At 38.4% G+C, this 20,866-nt stretch overlaps 2 protein-coding genes across 5 annotated transcripts in view; one reads left to right on the top strand and one right to left on the bottom strand.

Moving 5' to 3' along the window:
• The window catches only part of LOC121554189 (IgGFc-binding protein-like), a 145,931-nt gene that overhangs the window by 63,884 nt on the left and 61,181 nt on the right, over positions 1 to 20,866 (top strand). Inside the window, 2 exon segments of the mRNA XM_045211778.1 lie at positions 6,019 to 6,167; positions 6,552 to 6,680. Coding sequence (XP_045067713.1) covers positions 6,019 to 6,167; positions 6,552 to 6,680 — 278 coding nt within the window.
• On the bottom strand, positions 7,287 to 11,536 carry LOC123482863. Of its 4 annotated transcripts, none has more exons than XR_006657951.1 (5): positions 11,383 to 11,536; positions 9,048 to 11,041; positions 8,873 to 8,932; positions 8,346 to 8,570; positions 7,287 to 8,207 (listed from the first exon to the last, which is right to left on the bottom strand). XR_006657951.1 is itself a non-coding variant. In XM_045211835.1 (4 exons), the coding sequence occupies exons 1-4, from the start codon at positions 9,223 to 9,225 to the stop codon at positions 7,993 to 7,995; spliced, it is 684 nt and encodes a 227-aa protein (XP_045067770.1). In that variant the 5' UTR covers positions 9,226 to 11,041; the 3' UTR covers positions 7,287 to 7,992. The 4 variants fall into 4 exon arrangements, 2 of the variants coding, with proteins under 2 accessions (XP_045067770.1, XP_045067771.1); XR_006657952.1 differs by having other exon boundaries at positions 8,873 to 8,929; XM_045211835.1 differs by lacking the exon at positions 11,383 to 11,536 and having other exon boundaries at positions 8,873 to 8,938.

Raw genomic sequence — 20,866 nt, 5'->3', positions numbered from 1 at the left:
AGTAACCAAAACCTCCAAGCTTTGTGTGCAAGTCTATGACACGTGTACCTTTATGGGTGTCCATTTCAGAGTTTCTTCCAGGACTGTCTGTTTGACCTGTGCGAGCTGGATGGTGCTCAACCCATTCTGTGTGAGTCCATCGAGTCCTACGTCAACGAGTGTCAGGACCGAGGAGTCACCATCGGAACCTGGAGGAACAGCACTTTCTGCCGTGAGTAATGATCAGTGTTGGGGTCAATTCCATTTCAATTCCAGTCATTTCAGAAAGTAAACCAAATTCTAATTCAAATTTTCCTCACTGAAAAGCATTAAAGATCATTGAAATTGGTATTTCGATGTACTTCCTGAATTGACTGGAATTGCAGTGGAATTGACCCTCAACCCTGGAACAGATACATGTTATACATGATAATAACAAGGAAGAGACGGATATTGATGATGAAGATGGGAATTGTAGTGATTAATATAATAATCATTCATTCACTCACCAAATACCCTGCTGCTATTAGCACATCAAAGACCAAACAATCCACTCAAACAGTACTATTCCGTATAATCAACAGTCATTATTAAGAGACAGTCATGTTTTAAAGTAGACCTATCTCCTAATGTCTCCTCTTCCCTCCTTCTCTCCAGCTCTGACATGCCCCCAACAGTCAGTACGTGCCCTGTGCCGCCCCCTTGCCAGCCCACCTGTGCCTCCAGACCCCCCACGGGGTGTGATGCTCCCTGTTCAGAGGGTTGTGTGTGTGACCCTGGTTATATCCTCAGCGCCGGGAAGTGTGTCAAAGAGAACTCTTGTGGCTGCAAACACACCAACGGACAGTACTACGAGGTGAGTGTGTTGTGTGCGTGTTTGTGTGTTTATGTGTGTGTGTCAAGTGATGGACATAGTGTGTGTGTGTGACGTGTATGTAACCAACCAGCAACCAATCACTGATTAACTATTGTCTCTCCCTCCCTCCTTCCCTCCCTCTCCCCCCTCTCTCCCTCCAGCCTGGTGAGGAGTGGTACGTGGAGGACTGTCAGATGAAATGTTACTGTAACGCTCCCTTCGTCACCTGCAGTCCCTCTGATTGCCCTCCAATGCACGAGTGTAAGGTCCAGGGTGGAGAGCTGGACTGCTACCCTACAAGTAAGTCCCCTTACATAAACAGTCTGTACAAACACCCACAAATACTCAAAATGGTGTTTTGACGTCTGACGTGTTGGAAGTCAGGGTAGGTTACCAGGCTGTGATCATATGAGTTGACCAGACAGCACAAACTGATCTGAGACTAGGCTATAATGTCTCTCTCTCTTATATCTCATGATGTCTCCCTCTATCCCTCAGCCCCAACTACAGTCAAACCAACTACTCCCAAACCAACTACACCTAAACCAACTACTCCCAAGCCTACTACTCCAAAACCTCCAGGTGAGATTAACAGACAATCACCTGTTCTCATTCTCACGATCAGATTCAGAATCCAATTTCTGTATTCGCACAAATCGATGAATTGGTTACCTAATAATTCCTGATATTAACCCCTTGTCTCCCTTCCACCCCACCCCCTTATCCTCTCTTCTTTGCCTTTCTCCCTCCCTCTCTTCCCCCACCCAATCCTCCTCTCCCTCTCTCCCCCAACCCATTCTCCCCCCCCACCCCCACCCCATTCTCCTCTCCATCTCTCCCCCCAATAGTGACGTGCCCTCCCAATGCTGAGTACATAGAGTGTGGCCCAGCCTGCATCCCCAGCTGTAAGGAACCCTCCACCAACTGCACTGGCTCCTGTATCAGTGCGTGTTTCTGTAAGCCAGGCTTCGTGTTCAAAGGCAGACGCTGTGTCCCCATAGAAACCTGTGGCTGTCTGGAGGGAGGTGACTACTATGAGGTACGAGACCATCTGGGATTGTTAGTCTGTGGTTAAGAATGTACAATATGATAGAATATGACACAATACAATGTGATATACAATATTATATGTGATATACCATACGGAATACCATACGATATATGATACACTATATACGATGTGATACACAATAACATACGATATCATATGATACACTACTTTTACTGTCCAGAATGTCCACTCACATGGAAATTGATGTTGCTCAGGTCAGCACATCACCAATGTGACCAACCGCCTCGATTCAATCTTATGTTGCAAAATTTGAAATTGTATTTTTACAATGGTTGAAAATAAAGGCTCAGAGCTACAAAATTGTATATCATACACTGCAGTTCAGGAACAATGGGAAAGTAATTCTGCTTTGAAAGTTGATAAACTTGTAACCCCACTTTTGAGAAAATGGCCCTTGAATGTTTTGGGACACCTACTGGAGAGTTCTTCTTTGTGTACACCCATTCAGCATCGTTCACACCCTCTTAAGCCTTAGCCCCACCCATCTCCTTAAGGATTCACATGTGAGGCCATGTGCTAAACAGTGAGGACGGTAGTGTACAACCAAATATTTCAAGACTAAAGGCTGGTTTATACTACTTCTATCGACATGTCTGTATACAGTTGTCGCAATGACATCATGAACATTCTATTGTCGTTGTTGTTATGAAAAAGTATGAACCAAAAATGAAAGTCTGCATGACATCAGCAGCCTGGGGGTCCAAAATAGCATAACTGGTGCCTTTTAACAGCTATAAACACATCAGTTAAAAAATGAATTTAGTATATGTCAATCTAGCAAACCAGGCAACTAAAAGCAACTTTCTAAACTATGTTTTTGGTTCGTTTCTAGCTTGTTAGAAGGTGTAAACAGTACAGTGAAAAGGTTACTTGCATAGTGGAGTCTTTTGTTTAGACATGTAGCTAGCTAGCTAGTTAAACAACAAACCATAATCCCAACTATCAACATTACTACCCTGCGTGAATCTACAGTTAGCTAAAGCTAACCAACTAGCTAGGTTCAATGTTAGATAGCGAGCTAACATTAGGCCATAACTAGCAATGCAAATGGCTCTGAGATACGAATAACATTACTACAAAATCAAACATGCAACGTTAGCCAGCGAGCAAAACAGCCAGCCAGCCAGCTAATGTTAGCTAGCTAACATTAGCTTTAACTTGCAATGAAAACTACTTTCTGCCAAAATTAGAAATGTATAATATCTGAAAATGTAAATAGCTATACTTTCTTACCCGTATACATGGATGAATACTTTTCCCTCTCTGTCACGGATGCCATGGTTGCCCTTAGTTTGAAGATGTAATCCAGAAAGGTCTTTTATACCACAGCCTTTTGTGTTCTCTTTTCGACTCCCTCCGCATTTGCAATCAAACGCCAGAATTTTCTCCATCTCCTTAGCTATCATACTCTGCTTCCACAGGGCATTCCACTGTTTTTTAAACTCGGTCCTCCAGAAATTGGAGAGCCTTAGCAACACTTGTGCAGTTCTTCGGGATATCTTTCAACTAAGCCACTTTAGAAAGGATTACCTACACATACTAAATAGCTCATGTTTTAGATAGAGGCGTGCTAAAAGTCAGACAAATCCAGACTCATCTTTCGTCCAGCCCATCCATTATCACAGCCAATCATGGGTAGTGGAAAAGTTCCTGTCTTTTTCGTGGCTAAACCAACTAGGCTTGTAATTTCACAATTGTATTTGTATTAAGAGATAGCATATACGTTTTGTTTTTAAGGCACATGAAAGTTCACCTGTTCCAGAAGGCATTTCTGCCAAAGAATGCATTTTGATTTAAAAAATAAAAATAAAAAATTGAAATGCCTCTCCTGTGAAGTAGTGATGGGCGACATAGGCCTAGTTTCCTGAAACGAGTCACAAATATCCTTTAAAAACGACCAACGACGCAAGGAACACACACATACATTTACTGAATGCACAAATAAACAAAAAAAATGTATATTATCTAACAACATGTTAATAATTCCTCTCTCCCTGTCTCTGTCCTTTTAGCCAGGAGAGATCATCTTTGGTGACGGCTGCTCCAAGCTGTGTCGTTGTGCCGGAAACTACACCCTGGACTGTGTGGACAACTCCTGCTCTCCCACGGAGGAGTGCCGCAACGGTGCATGCTATCCTAAAGGTACTGTTAGCTGAGTTATAATAACTTGTATTAGCTCAGTTATCATAACTTGTATTAGCTGAGTTATCATAACTTTTATTAGCCCGGTTATCATACCTTGTAATAGATCAGTTATCATAACTTGTATTAGCTCAGTTATCTTAACTTGAATTAGCTCACTTATCATAACTTGTATTAGGTCACTTATCATAACTTGTATAAAGATGAAAGGTTTTTAGAATCAATTATATTGTTAAGGAGTACCATCGTGAAACCCTTGGAAAGATCCAACTTACAGTAAAGTGGATCGTTCCTAGAGTTTGATTTCTAGCTATGCAAACAGACAGCCATGTATACAGTATACATTTATTATGTGTGGCTTGGAGAACACGATTTACATCATGTCAGGCATCACTTTGTGAAAAAACGAACCCAAACTATGTGAACACTGAGTCAGTATTCTTTCCACCAGCCAATTACTAATCTCATTCACAACTTTATATCACTATTCCCCCCAGCCACCTCTACCTGTGTAGCATCTAGCGACCCTCACTACACCACCTTCGACAAGAAGAAGTACAACTTCATGGGGAACTGCAGCTACCTGATGTCAGAGCCCTGTAACCACACGTCAGTGCCTCACTACGAGGTGCATGCCGACAATGAAAACCGGCTTCAACAAACCAACCATCTCCTACCTGAAGGCTGTGCATGTGTATGTGCGCAGCATGAAGATCTCCATCCTGAAGGGAGGCACAGTGCAGGTGAGAACTAGAGGGATTGATGGAGGGATGGGGTTGGGGGTAGAGAGACAGAGAAGAGAGAGAGAGAGAGAGAGAGAGAGAGAGAGAGCAGAGAGAGAGAGAGAGAGAGAGAGAGAGAGAGAGAGAGAGAGAGCGAGAGAGATAAGAATGACATTTGAAAATGTTTAAAAACGTAACAATGGAAACAAATACTGATAAAATGCAGAGCCGATGTAAAGTAACATACAAAGTCAGGAACAGTTTGTCATTCTATTGAATAAATCTTTATTGTCACCAAAGGGAAATTCCTGAGCAGCATTAAATATATTGAACAAAAATATAAAGGAAACATGTAAAGTGCTGCTCCCATTTTTAATGAGATGAAATATATGATCCCAGAAATGTTCCATACGCACAAAAAGCTTATTTATTTGAATTGTTATGCCCAAATGTGTGTACATCCCTGTTAGTGAGCATTTCATCCTTTGTCAAGATAATGCATTCACATGACAGGTGTGGTATTTCAAGAAGCGGATTAAACAGCATGATCATTACACAGGTGTACCTTGTGCTGGGGACAATAACAGGCCACTCTAAAAGGTGCAGTTTAGTCAAATAACACAATGCCAGAGGTGTCTCAAGTCTTTATGGAGCGTGCAATTGTCATGCTGACTGCTGGGGTGCCCACCAGAGCTGTTTCCAGAGAACTGAATGTTCATTTCTCTACCATAAGCCACCTCCAACGTCGTTTTAGAGAATTTGGTGGTACGTCCAACCGGCCTCACAAACGCAAACAATGTGTAACCACGCCAACCCAGGACCTCCACATCTGGCTTCTTCACCTGCGGGATCGTCAGAGGGGGGATGGGGTGTGCTCAGGAGTATTTCTGTCTGTAGTAAAACCCCTTTGTAGGGACAAACTCATTGGCTGGGTCTGGCTCCCCAGTGGGTTTACCCTAGCTGCCAAGTGGATGGGCCTATGCTCTCCCAGGCCCACCCATGGCTGCGCCCCTGCCCAGTCATGTGAAATCCATTGATGAGGGCCTAATTTATTTATTTCAATTGACTGATTTCTTTATTTGAACTAAAACTCAGTAAAATCTTTGAAATTGTTGCATGTTGCGTTAATTTCTTTGTTCATTATACATAAAATTCATGCAAAACACAGACACTGGACAGCTTAAAAAGAGGAAAGCTAAAAAGCATGCCCCTCACTAACCCATGTCTGTGTCCTCTTCTCCTCCTAGTTGAATGGTACCAATGTGAACATCCCACTGACACCAGCTACAGGCGTGTCTGTTTTGAAGTCTGGTAAACACTACACTGTAGCCATGGACTTTGGTGTGACCGTACGATATGACGGAAACCACTACATGGACATCAAAGTCATCAAGGAGTGAGTCAAAACTGCTTCACACACAAACTGAAGAAAGAGAACATACAAACACTTAAGAGAACACACACACACACTGAGCTAGAGAGAGAGAGAGAGAGAGAGAGAGAGAGAGAGAGAGAGAGAGAGAGAGAGAGAGAGAGAGAGAGAGAGAGAGAGAGAGAGAGAGAGAGAGACCAAAAATGGGGTCTATGCAGCTTGGTTTCCCTATTACAGTTTTGGTGACCCCGACATGATATACCCTAAAAATAGCTATAATAACACAACACAAAACATAGAAACCAAATAGAAACTTCTCACATTGTAATATTTTTATTTTATAAAGTTGTCATTACAATGCTTGAGAAAATCCTTGACTCATAGGCCAATTTTCTCCTCTGTATTCAGCTATAAAGACAAGCTGTGTGGACTGTGTGGAGACTACAATGGAAACTCCAAAGATGACTTCAGGAAACCAGACGGTTCTCTGACCACCAACCCCAATGACTTTGGACACAGCTGGGTCACAGATCCCAAGTTAGTCTTGCCACCATTCACACACACACACACACACACACACACACACACACACACACACATACGTGTTTATAGACAATATCAGGACTTATGACAAAAATGTGACATATTGGGACATGCCTTTCCCAAGGTCCAAGAGACCTGGGAATCAGAATAGTTTGGTCCCATGATTCTAGGAATACATCCATCTGTTGAGATTTTGTCTAGGGCTATATTTTGTTCAGACCTGATTTTAATAGTATATATGAGGACTTTTTCGGGTTCATGTGACATATAAGGCCCATAGCAACAGCAGCCCATAGATACACACTGATTTTCAGGTTTATGTGACTTATGAAGAACCTGTAAATAGGGTCTGTATTTGAACGTGGTTCCGGTTACATGTTGAAATGTCTGCATAAGAATCTTAGGTGTACAATACTTAACTAAAGCTTTAAAAAAAATATTATAATAATCATGCTCACCAGATAGGTAACCTTCAACAGAAATGCCTATCCATGTTCACATAGCTCATAAATATAATATATTCTCAGTCTACTGTTTAAGTCGTATTATTGTTATTTATAACAATACATTTGCAGTCAATATTCATGTAAAAAAAGAGGGAACACTTTATGCCTTACTTTTATTGAGTGCCAGCGAAAATATGCAAATTAACAAATCAATTGAACACCCAGAATAGACCACCTACACTTTGCCTCCTTCCCTGCAATGCACAAGGCAGTAGAAATGGCATGTTTGAAATGAATGAGAAACTCTCTATTAAAGCATCCAGCTTCTATGAAACATGACAGTGTACATTCAGCTAACCTGTCTAAATAACATAGGGATTTACATCATAGTTACATAGTGCAAGTTACCATACACAAGGCCTGTTACAAGCACCCATTGAAATGGTAATAGTTTAACAGTAATTTAAACACCTTGCCACATTCAACAACTTGTGGTTAAGAACAAAGTGCTTCTGAAAACTTAGGAACAATAACAATCCCTTTAAGTACTGTTTATCTCTTTTCCCTGTCAATGAGAGCAGAGTATTAACATATATCATCAACTGTTATCCCAAAAAAATGTGACCATAAGTAGCAAACATATGCTCATTAATAGCCCTCAATTATACATAAACATACAAACATGTGGGATCTACAGTCGAGCCTATGTGGCATGTTTGTACAAGAACCAACAATATAAATCATTTAAGGAAAATAAAATAATATGAACATGAAACCCACAGATATTAACACTATCTGAGGAGAAGCTGATTGAAATTGGAATTGAATGGTACCTGAGCTACAGTTGGCATGCTCTAGTTCTATCTATTCATCTTCCTTTTTAATGCTACATTTCTGTTGTGGATGTAGTATTTGATAGCAACCCAGTCTCTGTCTTTCAGAGCTACTGGCTCTGCTTGGAGGCAGGAGTCACAGTCCTTTTTACCTGGTATTCTGCAGCTTGTTATGAAATTAAGCAAATGCCGCTCAACAGCTTTCACTTCATCACCTGTCCACTTGCTTCTCACCTTCACAGCTTTCATAAATGGAAACAAAATACAACTGATTAACAATGAGCTCTGCTAAAGTGACAAATGGAGGATATGATACAAAGGATTCTAGTTAGTAGTTATATGATGTTATCAATACATGTGAATACAAAATGCTTACTAACCTTGCTTTCCTTTGGAGCACTTTGAGGATGCTTGGGATGTGACTATTTTACCATGTCTTGGTTGTGTGTTGCTCATGTGTACGTTATCCAAGGTGGTTGACTCAGGAGTGCCCTTCATGTTGTCCAGGGTGGTTGACTCAGAAGTGCCCTCCATGTTGTCCAGGGTGGTTGACTCTGGTGTTTGCCTCAGAAGTGTCTGGTCCCTAGAAGTCTCTGTTGTTGAGCCTTTGCAAAGTAATAATGAATGTGATTATGTTCTATGAGCTTCATGACAATACGTTTGCTTGCTTGTATTATTCACTGTAAACAACCTCAATGTCAGGCAATATGCAATTCTACATTAGATATTAACTGATATTTGAGATATAAACATAAACTGATTGCAAATCCATAAATGTGGAATTACTTATCACCACCAATGTGATTGTTAAAAAACAGATAGAGGATCATTTCGATAATCCCCACAGAAATGTGCATTTATGTGACATAACTTAAAGATATTACCACATATATACAAGTCAGGATACCTTTGCATTGATGTAGGTCAGCAATGGTTTCTTCACTGGAATCATCATCACTCATTTCTACTTCATATGGTTGGGTAAAAAACATTTACGGCCAATTATTTAAATTAAGGACTAACAACACTTATAATAGTTATATTTGAAGTGGCTAAAAACTATATTTCAAACAAAATTTTACCTTCAGGATTGACCTCAATGTCATCCAGCCCTTTCCCCTGCAGGTAAGGCAGTCTTCCTTTTTCGATTGCTATCAACAGTTTGCTGACTTTTGCGAGCTGCAGGGTACTCTCTGGAAGCCGATAGAATTCTCTATGGACACGGATGTCATGTCCTAGAAAGGTGGCAAGTTGATCCATTTCATTTTCTTTGAGGTTTAGTAGTGTGGACAAAGTGGCGACTTGTTTCCGCAATCTTGTTGAGGTGAGTGCCTCTGGGTTCTTTGCACCACATTGTTTGAATACTTGCGAAAGCAGTCAGAGCCTCTGTAATGGGAAAGGACACCTGGCCGTGTAAACATGTACACATTTTCTTTGTGGACTTGACACTCTTTTCTGCTTATCATGAGGAGGTCCATAGCAGTGATCATGTCAGGGGTTAGAAGCACTGGAACCTTTCTTGACCTTTTACCTCGAATCTCAACTCTCTCAAAGTGCTCTGCAAGCTTCCTCTCGAAGTCAGTAAGGCCCCTCACAATGTCTGGATTCAGCTCCGTAAGATCCCTGGATGTGAAAGACTGAAGCTCCATTTTTGAAACTTCCCCTTCCCTCCTTCTGTTAAATAGTACTACCTGCATCAAAGTCACTTTAGGAAGATTTCCAAAGCTTTTGCTGTTGGGTTCTTCCTCAAGGTCCTTCATACACTTAGCACGCTCAGTAGCAAGAAACGTGTGCAGCACCGACACATCCTCTGTAAAGGGTCAAACCTGTGGTTTATTCCATTTGGCTTGTTGAAGCGTACCCAATGCGGCAGCTGAAATGGACTCTGTCCACTTTTTCTGATGTAAAGTGGCAAATTGCTTTGCAGACTCTGCAACAGCAGGGCGATGTGCAGTGATGGCATTGCATTGAATAATGCCTGCAACTTTGGCTAAACTGTGTCCCAATTTCAAAGCCAATGATGGGATTTTATACGAGTTGCTTTCAACATCATAACCAGCAACATATCTTACTGCCTGTATCACATGGGGAAAGTTACAGGGCATAACAAGGACTTCGGTGCTCTTCAAAGGTGTTATAGCCCTTGCCGTTATCAATAGTCTTGCCATCGCTCTAATTTTTTGGCGTATGTAGTCATTCCTTCTCTCATATGGTTTCCTGGAATTCAACAGTGACTCGCCGATACAAAGGAATTCAGTTTCACTCCTTACAACCGAGGAAACGTCATCCTGGTTCATTTCACAAGCAATCTTCCAAACAGTTTCCTTAACTGAGTCAGGTCTTGGTAAGTGCAGTTTAATCCGTTTTCGCCCAACTTGAGGCTCTCCCTCAACAGACTTCTTCGGGCAGTTTCTCACATGTCTCCATAGGGAATTTCTTGCATACAGTCCTTCGCAAAATTTGCAGTCACGGTAGTCATCAGATGGTTTTGCATTACTAGGTCTTTTACAGGCAACCATCTCTCCAGTGCCACAGCTTGCCACTTCAGTATTATAGTCAAAGTTTCATCTCTTCTTAAGAGAGCGTAACAACTCTCTTCTTTTGCGGGATCCTTTATTAAAACTGAAAGCCATTGCAACATCAGGCTTTTCACTGTGGATGGATTCGAGGTGTCTTGCCAATTTATAAATGGCCTTTTTACAATAAAGACAAAATTGCTTCTTGTTGTACTTGCTTCCTTTTGCTGTTATTGACAAAGGTGTGACATTTATGGAGCTTTTCTGGTGTGATGTGTTCTCTGATGAATTGGCACTGCAGCTTATTACTGAAGTACAAGGATTGCTGCGCATCTTTGAATAACTTAATGTTCTTGGCTTCTCTGAACTGGTGGTACTATCCCCACTGTGTGCTGTAACATTCCCTAATGGTTTGTTCTCTGACAATTTGTGGTGGAGATTCTTTTCTGTGGTTTTATATTCCTTACTACAAGAACTTGTAGTACTTATAATAGAAGCATCCGAGGAATTGCCACATGAGTCTGGAAGATAGTCTGCAGCATCCGAAGACTCATCAAGGTCTGAAAAAAAGAAAAAAAAGCATCTAATTCTGTCAATAACTTTATACATGTATTAATACCTAGGGTATCATACTCCCTACAGTACCATCACATTGTGCATAACACCTACATACTCACAGAAAAATGTATTCTAGTAAACTGATTGAAAGACCTCTGTCTCTCAGCTATCTCTTCTCATAACGATCCTCACAACGATCATGACGGCGCCTCAGATTTTGCAGATGGCGGCTTTTTCTAAGCTGTACAAATTTCTACAATGTTTCCTCTCATCAAAAATACCACAATGTGTTAACAAAGAACATGAACTATTTTATCTAATGACAAGAATGCAGCTTTCTTACCTGCTTTGCAGTAGGACACTGGAAGGGTACAATTCCACTGGACTTGCTTGCCTTGAATGAAATTATGAAGAATAAATATTTGTTTTTAATAACACAGTACCGTAACAGTAAATTAGGATATTATACATTATACTGTATGTGAAAATAATTTGGGTTAAGAAATTGACAATACTGTTTTATAGATGACCTATAAATGAAAAAAAGAATATGTGGATCTGGGGTTTTCAAGCAAGACTCTATAGAAATTGTTAAAACTGTACAATATCTGCTAACCAACAATATGAGGACTGTGTAACACACACACTCTACTCTGGTTGGGTCATACCATATCGGGACGTCATCTGAAACACATTTACGCCTTGAACAGACTAAGTACAAAATGAGGAGATGACGACTGAACACATCTAGAGTCAAGGTTCCTGACTTTGAGTTATCCTTTTGATGTCAAAGAAAGCTCACAACCTTAAAAGTAATGTAAATGGGTCAACTGCAATATAAATTAAATCACGCAAATTGATAAGAAATATGTTAAATGGGCAAAAACATTGCCCCAAAAATACAAAAACATAGGCATTAGAGAGAATAAAGATTAATTTTATGTTTTGAGGGGTGGTTAGTTCTGACAAATGGTCGGGCTAATTTTGTTTATGCTATGATATCGAAACAAGTGATGGGAATTTTGATATTGTGAACATTTTACACAAAAGGTTGGTTGTAATACAGTAAAAAGCCATGTAATTTATATATTGGAATGAACTGAGACAACAATTTAATTTAAATAGAAAAGATCTACAATAAATGTGTAATAACCTGTTGGAAGGATGAAGTGGATCTCTGTCTCACTTCTGGGTCTGCTGAAGGTTGAGCTGGGATCTTGTCACTTGGTGTCTGCAACGAAATACAACAATAACATGTCAGAAATATAGTGTTTTATAATATAGATCATATCTATTTAGTAAACTAATGATCATACTCAGTTCAGTCACAATATATTCCTACCACCTGTCTATCATAATCCCCTTTGGGGTGAGACTCATTGCTGAGGTCAAGGGCTGCATTGACCACAGATGTTAGGAAAGATAATTCATATATGGATCTGGGCTTTTTATGCAAGACTCTATAAAAATGGTTAAAACTGTACAATATCTGCTAACCAACAATATGAGGACCGTGTAACACACACACACTCTACTCTGGTTGGGTCATACCATATCGGGACGTAATCTGAAACACATTTACGTCTTGAACATCCTAATTACCAAATGAGGACTTGACGACTGAACACATCTGGAGTCAAGGTTCCTGACTTTGAGTTATCCTTTTGTTGTCAAAGAAAGCTCACAACCTTAAAAGTAATGTAAATGGATCAACTGCCATATAAATTAAATCACGCAAATTGACAAGAAATATGTTAAATGGGCAAAAACATTGCCCAAAAAATACAAAAAACATAGGCATTAGAGAGAATAAAGATTAATTTAATGTTTTGAGGGGCGGTTAGTTCTGTCAAATGGTCGGGCTAATTTTGTTTATGCTATGATATCGAAACAAGTTATGGGAATGTTGATATTGTGAACATTTTACACAAAAGGTTGGTTGTAATATAGTAAAAAGCCATGTAATTTATATATTGGAATGAACTGAGACAACAATTTAATTTAAATAGAAAAGATCTACAGTAAATGTGTAATAACCTGTTGGAAGGATGAAGTGGATCTCTGTCTCACTTCTGGGTCTGCTGAAGGTTGAGCTGGGATCTTGTCAGTTGGTGTCTGCAACGAAATACAACAATAACATGTCAGAAATATTGTGTTTTATAATATAGATCATATCTATTTCGTAAACTAATGATCATACTCAGTTCAGTCACAATATATTCCTACCACCTGTCAATCATAATCGCCTTTGGGGTGAGACTCATTGCTGAGGTCAAGGGCTGCATTGACCACAAATGTTAGGAAAGATAATTCATATGTGGATCTGGGCTTTTTATGCAAGACTCTATAGAAATGGTTAAAACTGTACAATATCTGCTAACCAACAATATGAGGACCGTGTAACACACACACTCTACTCTGGTTGGGTCATACCATATCGGGACGTCATCTGAAACACATTTACGTCTTGAACAGCCTTAGTACCAAATGAGGACTTGACGACTGAACACATCTATAGTCAAGGTTCCTGACTTTGAGTTATCCTTTTGTTGTCAAAGAAAGCTCACAACCTTAAAAGTAATGTAAATGGATCAACTGCCATATAAATTAAATCACGCAAATTGATAAGAAATATGTTAAATGGGCAAAAACATTGCCCCAAAAATACAAAAACATAGGCATTAGAGAGAATAAAGATTAATTTTATGTTTTGAGGGGCGGTAAGTTCTGTCAAATGGTTGGGCTAATTTTGTTTACGCTATGATATCGAAACAAGTTATGGGAATGTTGATTTTGTGAACATTTTACACAAAAGGTTGGTTGTAATACAGTAAAAAGCCATTTAATTCATATTTTGGAATGAACTGAGACAACAATTTAATTTAAATAGAAAAGATCTACAATAAATGTGTAATAACCTGTTGGAAGGATGAAGTGGATCTCTGTCTCACTTCTGGGTCTGCTGAAGGTTGAGCTGGGATCTTGTCACTTGGTGTCTGCAACGAAATACATCAATAACATGTCAGAAATATTGTGTTTTATAATATAGATCATATCTATTTCGTAAACTAATGATCATACTCAGTTCAGTCACAATATATTCCTACCACCTGTCTATCATAATCCCCTTTGGGGTGAGACTCATTGCTGAGGTCAAGGGCTGCATTGACCACAAATGTTAGGAAAGATAATTCATATGTGGATCTGGGCTTTTTATGCAAGACTCTATAGAAATGGTTAAAACTGTACAATATCTGCTAACCAACAATATGAGGACCGTGTAACACACACACTCTACTCTGGTTGGGTCATACCATATCGGGACGTCATCTGAAACACATTTACGTCTTGAACAGCCTTAGTACCAAATGAGGACTTGACGACTGAACACATCTATAGTCAAGGTTCCTGACTTTGAGTTATCCTTTTGTTGTCAAAGAAAGCTCACAACCTTAAAAGTAATGTAAATGGATCAACTGCCATATAAATTAAATCACGCAAATTGATAAGAAATATGTTAAATGGGCAAAAACATTGCCCCAAAAATACAAAAACATAGGCATTAGAGAGAATAAAGATTAATTTTATGTTTTGAGGGGCGGTTAGTTCTGTCAAATGGTTGGGCTAATTTTGTTTACGCTATGATATCGAAACAAGTTATGGGAATGTTGATTTTGTGAACATTTTACACAAAAGGTTGGTTGTAATACAGTAAAAAGCCATTTAATTCATATTTTGGAATGAACTGAGACAACAATTTAATTTAAATAGAAAAGATCTACAATAAATGTGTAATAACCTGTTGGAAGGATGAAGTGGATCTCTGTCTCACTTCTGGGTCTGCTGAAGGTTGAGCTGGGATCTTGTCACTTGGTGTCTGCAACGAAATACAACAATAACATGTCAGAAATATTGTGTTTTATAATATAGATCATATCTATTTCGTAAACTAATGATCATACTCAGTTCAGTCACAATATATTCCTACCACCTGTCTATCATAATCGCCCTTTGGGGTGAAACTCATTGCTGAGGTCAAGGGCTGCATTGACCACAAATGTTAGGAAAGATAATTCATATGTGGATCTGGGCTTTTTATGCAAGACTCTATAGAAATGGTTAAAACTGTACAATATCTGCTAACCAACAATATGAGGACCGTGTAACACACACACTCTACTCTGGTTGGGTCATACCATATCGGGACGTCATCTGAAACACATTTACGTCTTGAACAGCCTTAGTACCAAATGAGGACTTGACGACTGAACACATCTATAGTCAAGGTTCCTGACTTTGAGTTATCCTTTTGTTGTCAAAGAAAGCTCACCACCTTAAAAGCAATGTAAATGGATCAACTGCCATATAAATTAAATCACGCAAATTGATAAGAAATATGTTAAATGGGCAAAAACATTGCCCCAAAAATACAAAAACATAGGCATTAGAGAGAATAAAGATTAATTTTATGTTTTGAGGGGCGGTTAGTTCTGTCAAATGGTCGGGCTAATTTTGTTTACGCTATGATATCGAAACAAGTTATGGGAATGTTGATTTTGTGAACATTTTACACAAAAGGTTGGTTGTAATACAGTAAAAAGCCATTTAATTCATATTTTGGAATGAACTGAGACAACAATTTAATTTAAATAGAAAAGATCTACAATAAATGTGTAATAACCTGTTGGAAGGATGAAGTGGATCTCTGTCTCACTTCTGGGTCTGCTGAAGGTTGAGCTGGGATCTTGTCACTTGGTGTCTGCAACGAAATACAACAATAACATGTCAGAAATATAGTGTTTTATAATATAGATCATATCTATTTCGTAAACTAATGATCATACTCAGTTCAGTCACAATATATTCCTACCACCTGTCTATCATAATCCCCTTTGGGATGAGACTCATTGCTGAGGTCAAGGGCAGCATTGACCACAAATGTTAGGAAAGATAATTCATATGTGGATCTGGGCTTTTATGCAAGACTCTATAGAAATGGTTAAAACTGTACAATATCTGCTAACCAACAATATGAGGACCGTGTAACACACACACTCTACTCTGGTTGGGTCATACCATATCGGGACGTCATCTGAAACACATTTACGTCTTGAACAGCCTTAGTACCAAATGAGGACTTGACGACTGAACACATCTATAGTCAAGGTTCCTGACTTTGAGTTATCCTTTTGTTGTCAAAGAAAGCTCACAACCTTAAAAGTAATGTAAATGGATCAACTGCCATATAAATTAAATCACGCAAATTGATAAGAAATATGTTAAATGGGCAAAAACATTGCCCCAAAAATACAAAAACATAGGCATTAGAGAGAATAAAGATTAATTTAATGTTTTGAGGGGCGGTTAGTTCTGTCAAATGGTTGGGCTAATTTTGTTTACGCTATGATATCGAAACAAGTTATGGGAATGTTGATTTTGTGAACATTTTACACAAAAGGTTGGTTGTAATACAGTAAAAAGCCATTTAATTCATATTTTGGAATGAACTGAGACAACAATTTAATTTAAATAGAAAAGATCTACAATAAATGTGTAATAACCTGTTGGAAGGATGAAGTGGATCTCTGTCTCACTTCTGGGTCTGCTGAAGGTTGAGCTGGGATCTTGTCACTTGGTGTCTGCAACGAAATACAACAATAACATGTCAGAAATATTGTGTTTTATAATATAGATCATATCTATTTCGTAAACTAATGATCATACTCAGTTCAGTCACAATATATTCCTACCACCTGTCTATCATAATCCCCTTTGGGGTGAGACTCATTGCTGAGGTCAAGGGCTGCATTGACCACAAATGTTAGGAAAGATAATTCATATGTGGATCTGGGCTTTTTATGCAAGACTCTATAGAAAATGGTTAAAACTGTACAATATCTGCTAACCAACAATATGAGGACCGTGTAACACACACACTCTACTCTGGTTGGGTCATACCATATCGGGACGTCATCTGAAACACATTTACGTCTTGAACAGCCTTAGTACCAAATGAGGACTTGACGACTGAACACATCTATAGTCAAGGTTCCTGACTTTGAGTTATCCTTTTGTTGTCAAAGAAAGCTCACAACCTTAAAAGTAATGTAAATGGATCAACTGCCATATAAATTAAATCACGCAAATTGATAATAAATATGTTAAATGGGCAAAAACATTGCCCCAAAAATACAAAAACATAGGCATTAGAGAGAATAAAGATTAATTTAATGTTTTGAGGGGCGGTTAGTTCTGTCAAATGGTTGGGCTAATTTTGTTTACGCTATGATATCGAAACAAGTTATGGGAATGTTGATTTTGTGAACATTTTACACAAAAGGTTGGTTGTAATACAGTAAAAAGCCATTTAATTCATATTTTGGAATGAACTGAGACAACAATTTAATTTAAATAGAAAAGATCTACAATAAATGTGTAATAACCTGTTGGAAGGATGAAGTGGATCTCTGTCTCACTTCTGGGTCTGCTGAAGGTTGAGCTGGGATCTTGTCACTTGGTGTCTGCAACGAAATACAACAATAACATGTCAGAAATATTGTGTTTTATAATATAGATCATATCTATTTCGTAAACTAATGATCATACTCAGTTCAGTCACAATATATTCCTACCACCTGTCTATCATAATCCCCTTTGGGGTGAGACTCATTGCTGAGGTCAAGGGCTGCATTGACCACAAATGTTAGGAAAGATAATTCATATGTGGATCTGGGCTTTTTATGCAAGACTCTATAGAAATGGTTAAAACTGTAAAATATCTGCTAACCAACAATATGAGGACCGTGTAACACACACACTCTACTCTGTTGGGTCATACCATATCGGGACGTCATCTGAAACACATTTACGTCTTGAACAGCCTTAGTACCAAATGAGGACTTGACGACTGAACACATGTAGAGTCAAGGTTCCTGACTTTGAGTTATCCTTTTGTTGTCAAAGAAAGCTCACAACCTTAAAAGTAATGTAAATGGATCAACTGCCATATAAATTAAATCACGCAAATTGATAAGAAATATGTTAAATGGGCAAAAACATTGCCCCAAAAATACAAAAACATAGGCATTAGAGAGAATAAAGATTAATTTTATGTTTTGAGGGGCGGTTAGTTCTGTCAAATGTTTGGGCTAATTTTGTTTACGCTATGATATCGAAACAAGTTATGGGAATGTTGATTTTGTGAACATTTTACACAAAAGGTTGGTTTAAATACAGTAAAAAGCCATTTAATTCATATTTTGGAATGAACTGAGACAACAATTTAATTTAAATAGAAAAGATCTACAATAAATATGTAATAACCTTTTGGAAGGATGAAGTGGATCTCTGTCTCACTTCTGGGTCTGCTGAAGGTTGAGCTGGGATCTTGTCACTTGGTGTCTGGAACGAAATACAACAATAACATGTCAGAAATATTGTGTTTTATAATATAGATCATATCTATTTCGTAAACTAATGATCATACTCAGTTCAGTCACAATATATTCCTACCACCTGTCTATCATAATCGCCTTTGGGGTGAGACTCATTGCTGAGGTCAAGGGCTGCATTGACCACAGATGTTAGGAAAGATAATTCATATGTGGATCTGGGCTTTTTATGCAAGACTCTATAGAAATGGTTAAAACTGTACAATATCTGCTAACCAACAATATGAGGACCGTGTAACACACACACTCTACTCTGGTTGGGTCATACCATATCGGGACGTAATCTGAAACACATTTACGTCTTGAACAGCCTAATTACCAAATGAGGACTTGACGACTGAACACATCTGGAGTCAAGGTTCCTGACTTATAGTTATCCTTTTGTTGTCAAAGAAAGCTCACCACCTTAAAAGCAATGTAAATGGATCAACTTGCCATATAAATTAAATCACGCAAATTGATAAGAAATATGTTAAATGGGCAAAAACATTGCCCCAAAAATACAAAAACATAGGCATTAGAGAGAATAAAGATTAATTTTATGTTTTGAGGGGCGGTTAGTTCTGTCAAATGTTTGGGCTAATTTTGTTTACGCTATGATATCGAAACAAGTTATGGGAATGTTGATTTTGTGAACATTTTACACAAAAGGTTGGTTGTAATACAGTAAAAAGCCATTTAATTCATATTTTGGAATGAACTGAGACAACAATTTAATTTAAATAGAAAAGATCTACAATAAATATGTAATAACCTGTTGGAAGGATGAAGTGGATCTCTGTCTCACTTCTGGGTCTGCTGAAGGTTGAGCTGGGATCTTGTCACTTGGTGTCTGGAACGAAATACAACAATAACATGTCAGAAATATTGTGTTTTATAATATAGATCATATCTATTTCGTAAACTAATGATCATACTCAGTTCAGTCACAATATATTCCTACCACCTGTCAATCATAATCACCTTTGGGGTGAGACTCATTGCTGAGGTCAAGGGCTGCATTGACCACAGATGTTAGGAAAGATAATTCATATGTGGATCTGGGCTTTTTATGCAAGACTCTATAGAAATGGTTAAAACTGTACAATATCTGCTAACCAACAATATGAGGACCGTGTAACACACACACACTCTACTCTGGTTGGGTCATACCATATCGGGACATAATCTGAAACACATTTACGTCTTGAACAGCCTAATTACCAAATGAGGACTTGACGACTGAACACATCTGGAGTCAAGGTTCCTGACTTTGAGTTATCCTTTTGTTGTCAAAGAAAGCTCACCACCTTAAAAGCAATGTAAATGGATCAACTTGCCATATAAATTAAATCACGCAAATTGATAAGAAATATGTTAAATGGGCAAAAACATTGCCCCAAAAATACAAAAACATAGGCATTAGAGAGAATAAAGATTAATTTTATGTTTTGAGGGGCGGTTAGTTCTGTCAAATGTTTGGGCTAATTTTGTTTACGCTATGATATCGAAACAAGTTATGGGAATGTTGATTTTGTGAACATTTTACACAAAAGGTTGGTTTAAATACAGTAAAAAGCCATTTAATTCATATTTTGGAATGAACTGAGACAACAATTTAATTTAAATAGAAAAGATCTACAATAAATATGTAATAACCTGTTGGAAGGATGAAGTGGATCTCTGTCTCACTTCTGGGTCTGCTGAAGGTTGAGCTGGGATCTTGTCACTTGGTGTCTGCAACGAAATACAACAATAACATGTCAGACATATTGTGTTTTATAATATAGATCATATCTATTTAGTAAACTAATGATCATACTCAGTTCAGTCACAATATATTCCTACCACCTGTCAATCATAATCACCTTTGGGGTGAGACTCATTGCTGAGGTCAAGGGCTGCATTGACCACAGATGTTAGGAAAGATAATTCATATGTGGATCTGGGCTTTTTATGCAAGACTCTATAGAAATGGTTAAAACTGTACAATATCTGCTAACCAACAATATGAGGACCGTGTAACACACACACTCTACTCTGGTTGGGTCATACCATATCGGGACGTAATCTGAAACACATTTACGTCTTGAACAGCCTAATTACCAAATGAGGACTTGACGACTGAACACATCTGGAATTAAGGATCCTGACTTTGAGTTATCCTTTTGTTGTCAAAGAAAGCTCACCACCTTAAAAGCAATGTAAATGGATCAACTGCCATATAAATTAAATCACGCAAATTGATAAGAAATATGTTAAATGGGCAAAAACATTGCCCCAAAAAATACAAAAACATAGGCATTAGAGAGAATAAAGATTAATGTTTATGTTTTGAGGGGGCGGTTAGTTCTGTCAAATGTTTGGGCTAATTTTGTTTACGCTATGATATCGAAA

This window comes from Coregonus clupeaformis, chromosome 39 (genome assembly GCF_020615455.1).
Source record: "Coregonus clupeaformis isolate EN_2021a chromosome 39, ASM2061545v1, whole genome shotgun sequence".
NCBI classification, from domain to species: domain Eukaryota; kingdom Metazoa; phylum Chordata; class Actinopteri; order Salmoniformes; family Salmonidae; genus Coregonus; species Coregonus clupeaformis.
The sequence above is the reverse complement of the archived record's forward strand: the minus strand, read 5'-3'. Positions and strand labels throughout refer to the sequence as shown.

What these genes read in the sequence shown, in the direction of transcription:
- LOC123482863 (XM_045211835.1), bottom strand. Translation starts at nt 9,225, where the DNA reads ATGGATCAACTTGCCACCTTTCTAGGACATGACATCCGTGTCCATAGA. An exon ending in TGACCTACATCAATGCAAAG is followed by an intron (nt 8,571 to 8,872) that starts GTATCCTGACTT and finishes TACTTTGCAAAG; the next exon opens with GCTCAACAACAGAGACTTCT. An exon ending in GTGCTCCAAAGGAAAGCAAG is followed by an intron (nt 8,208 to 8,345) that starts GTTAGTAAGCAT and finishes CATTTATGAAAG; the next exon opens with CTGTGAAGGTGAGAAGCAAG.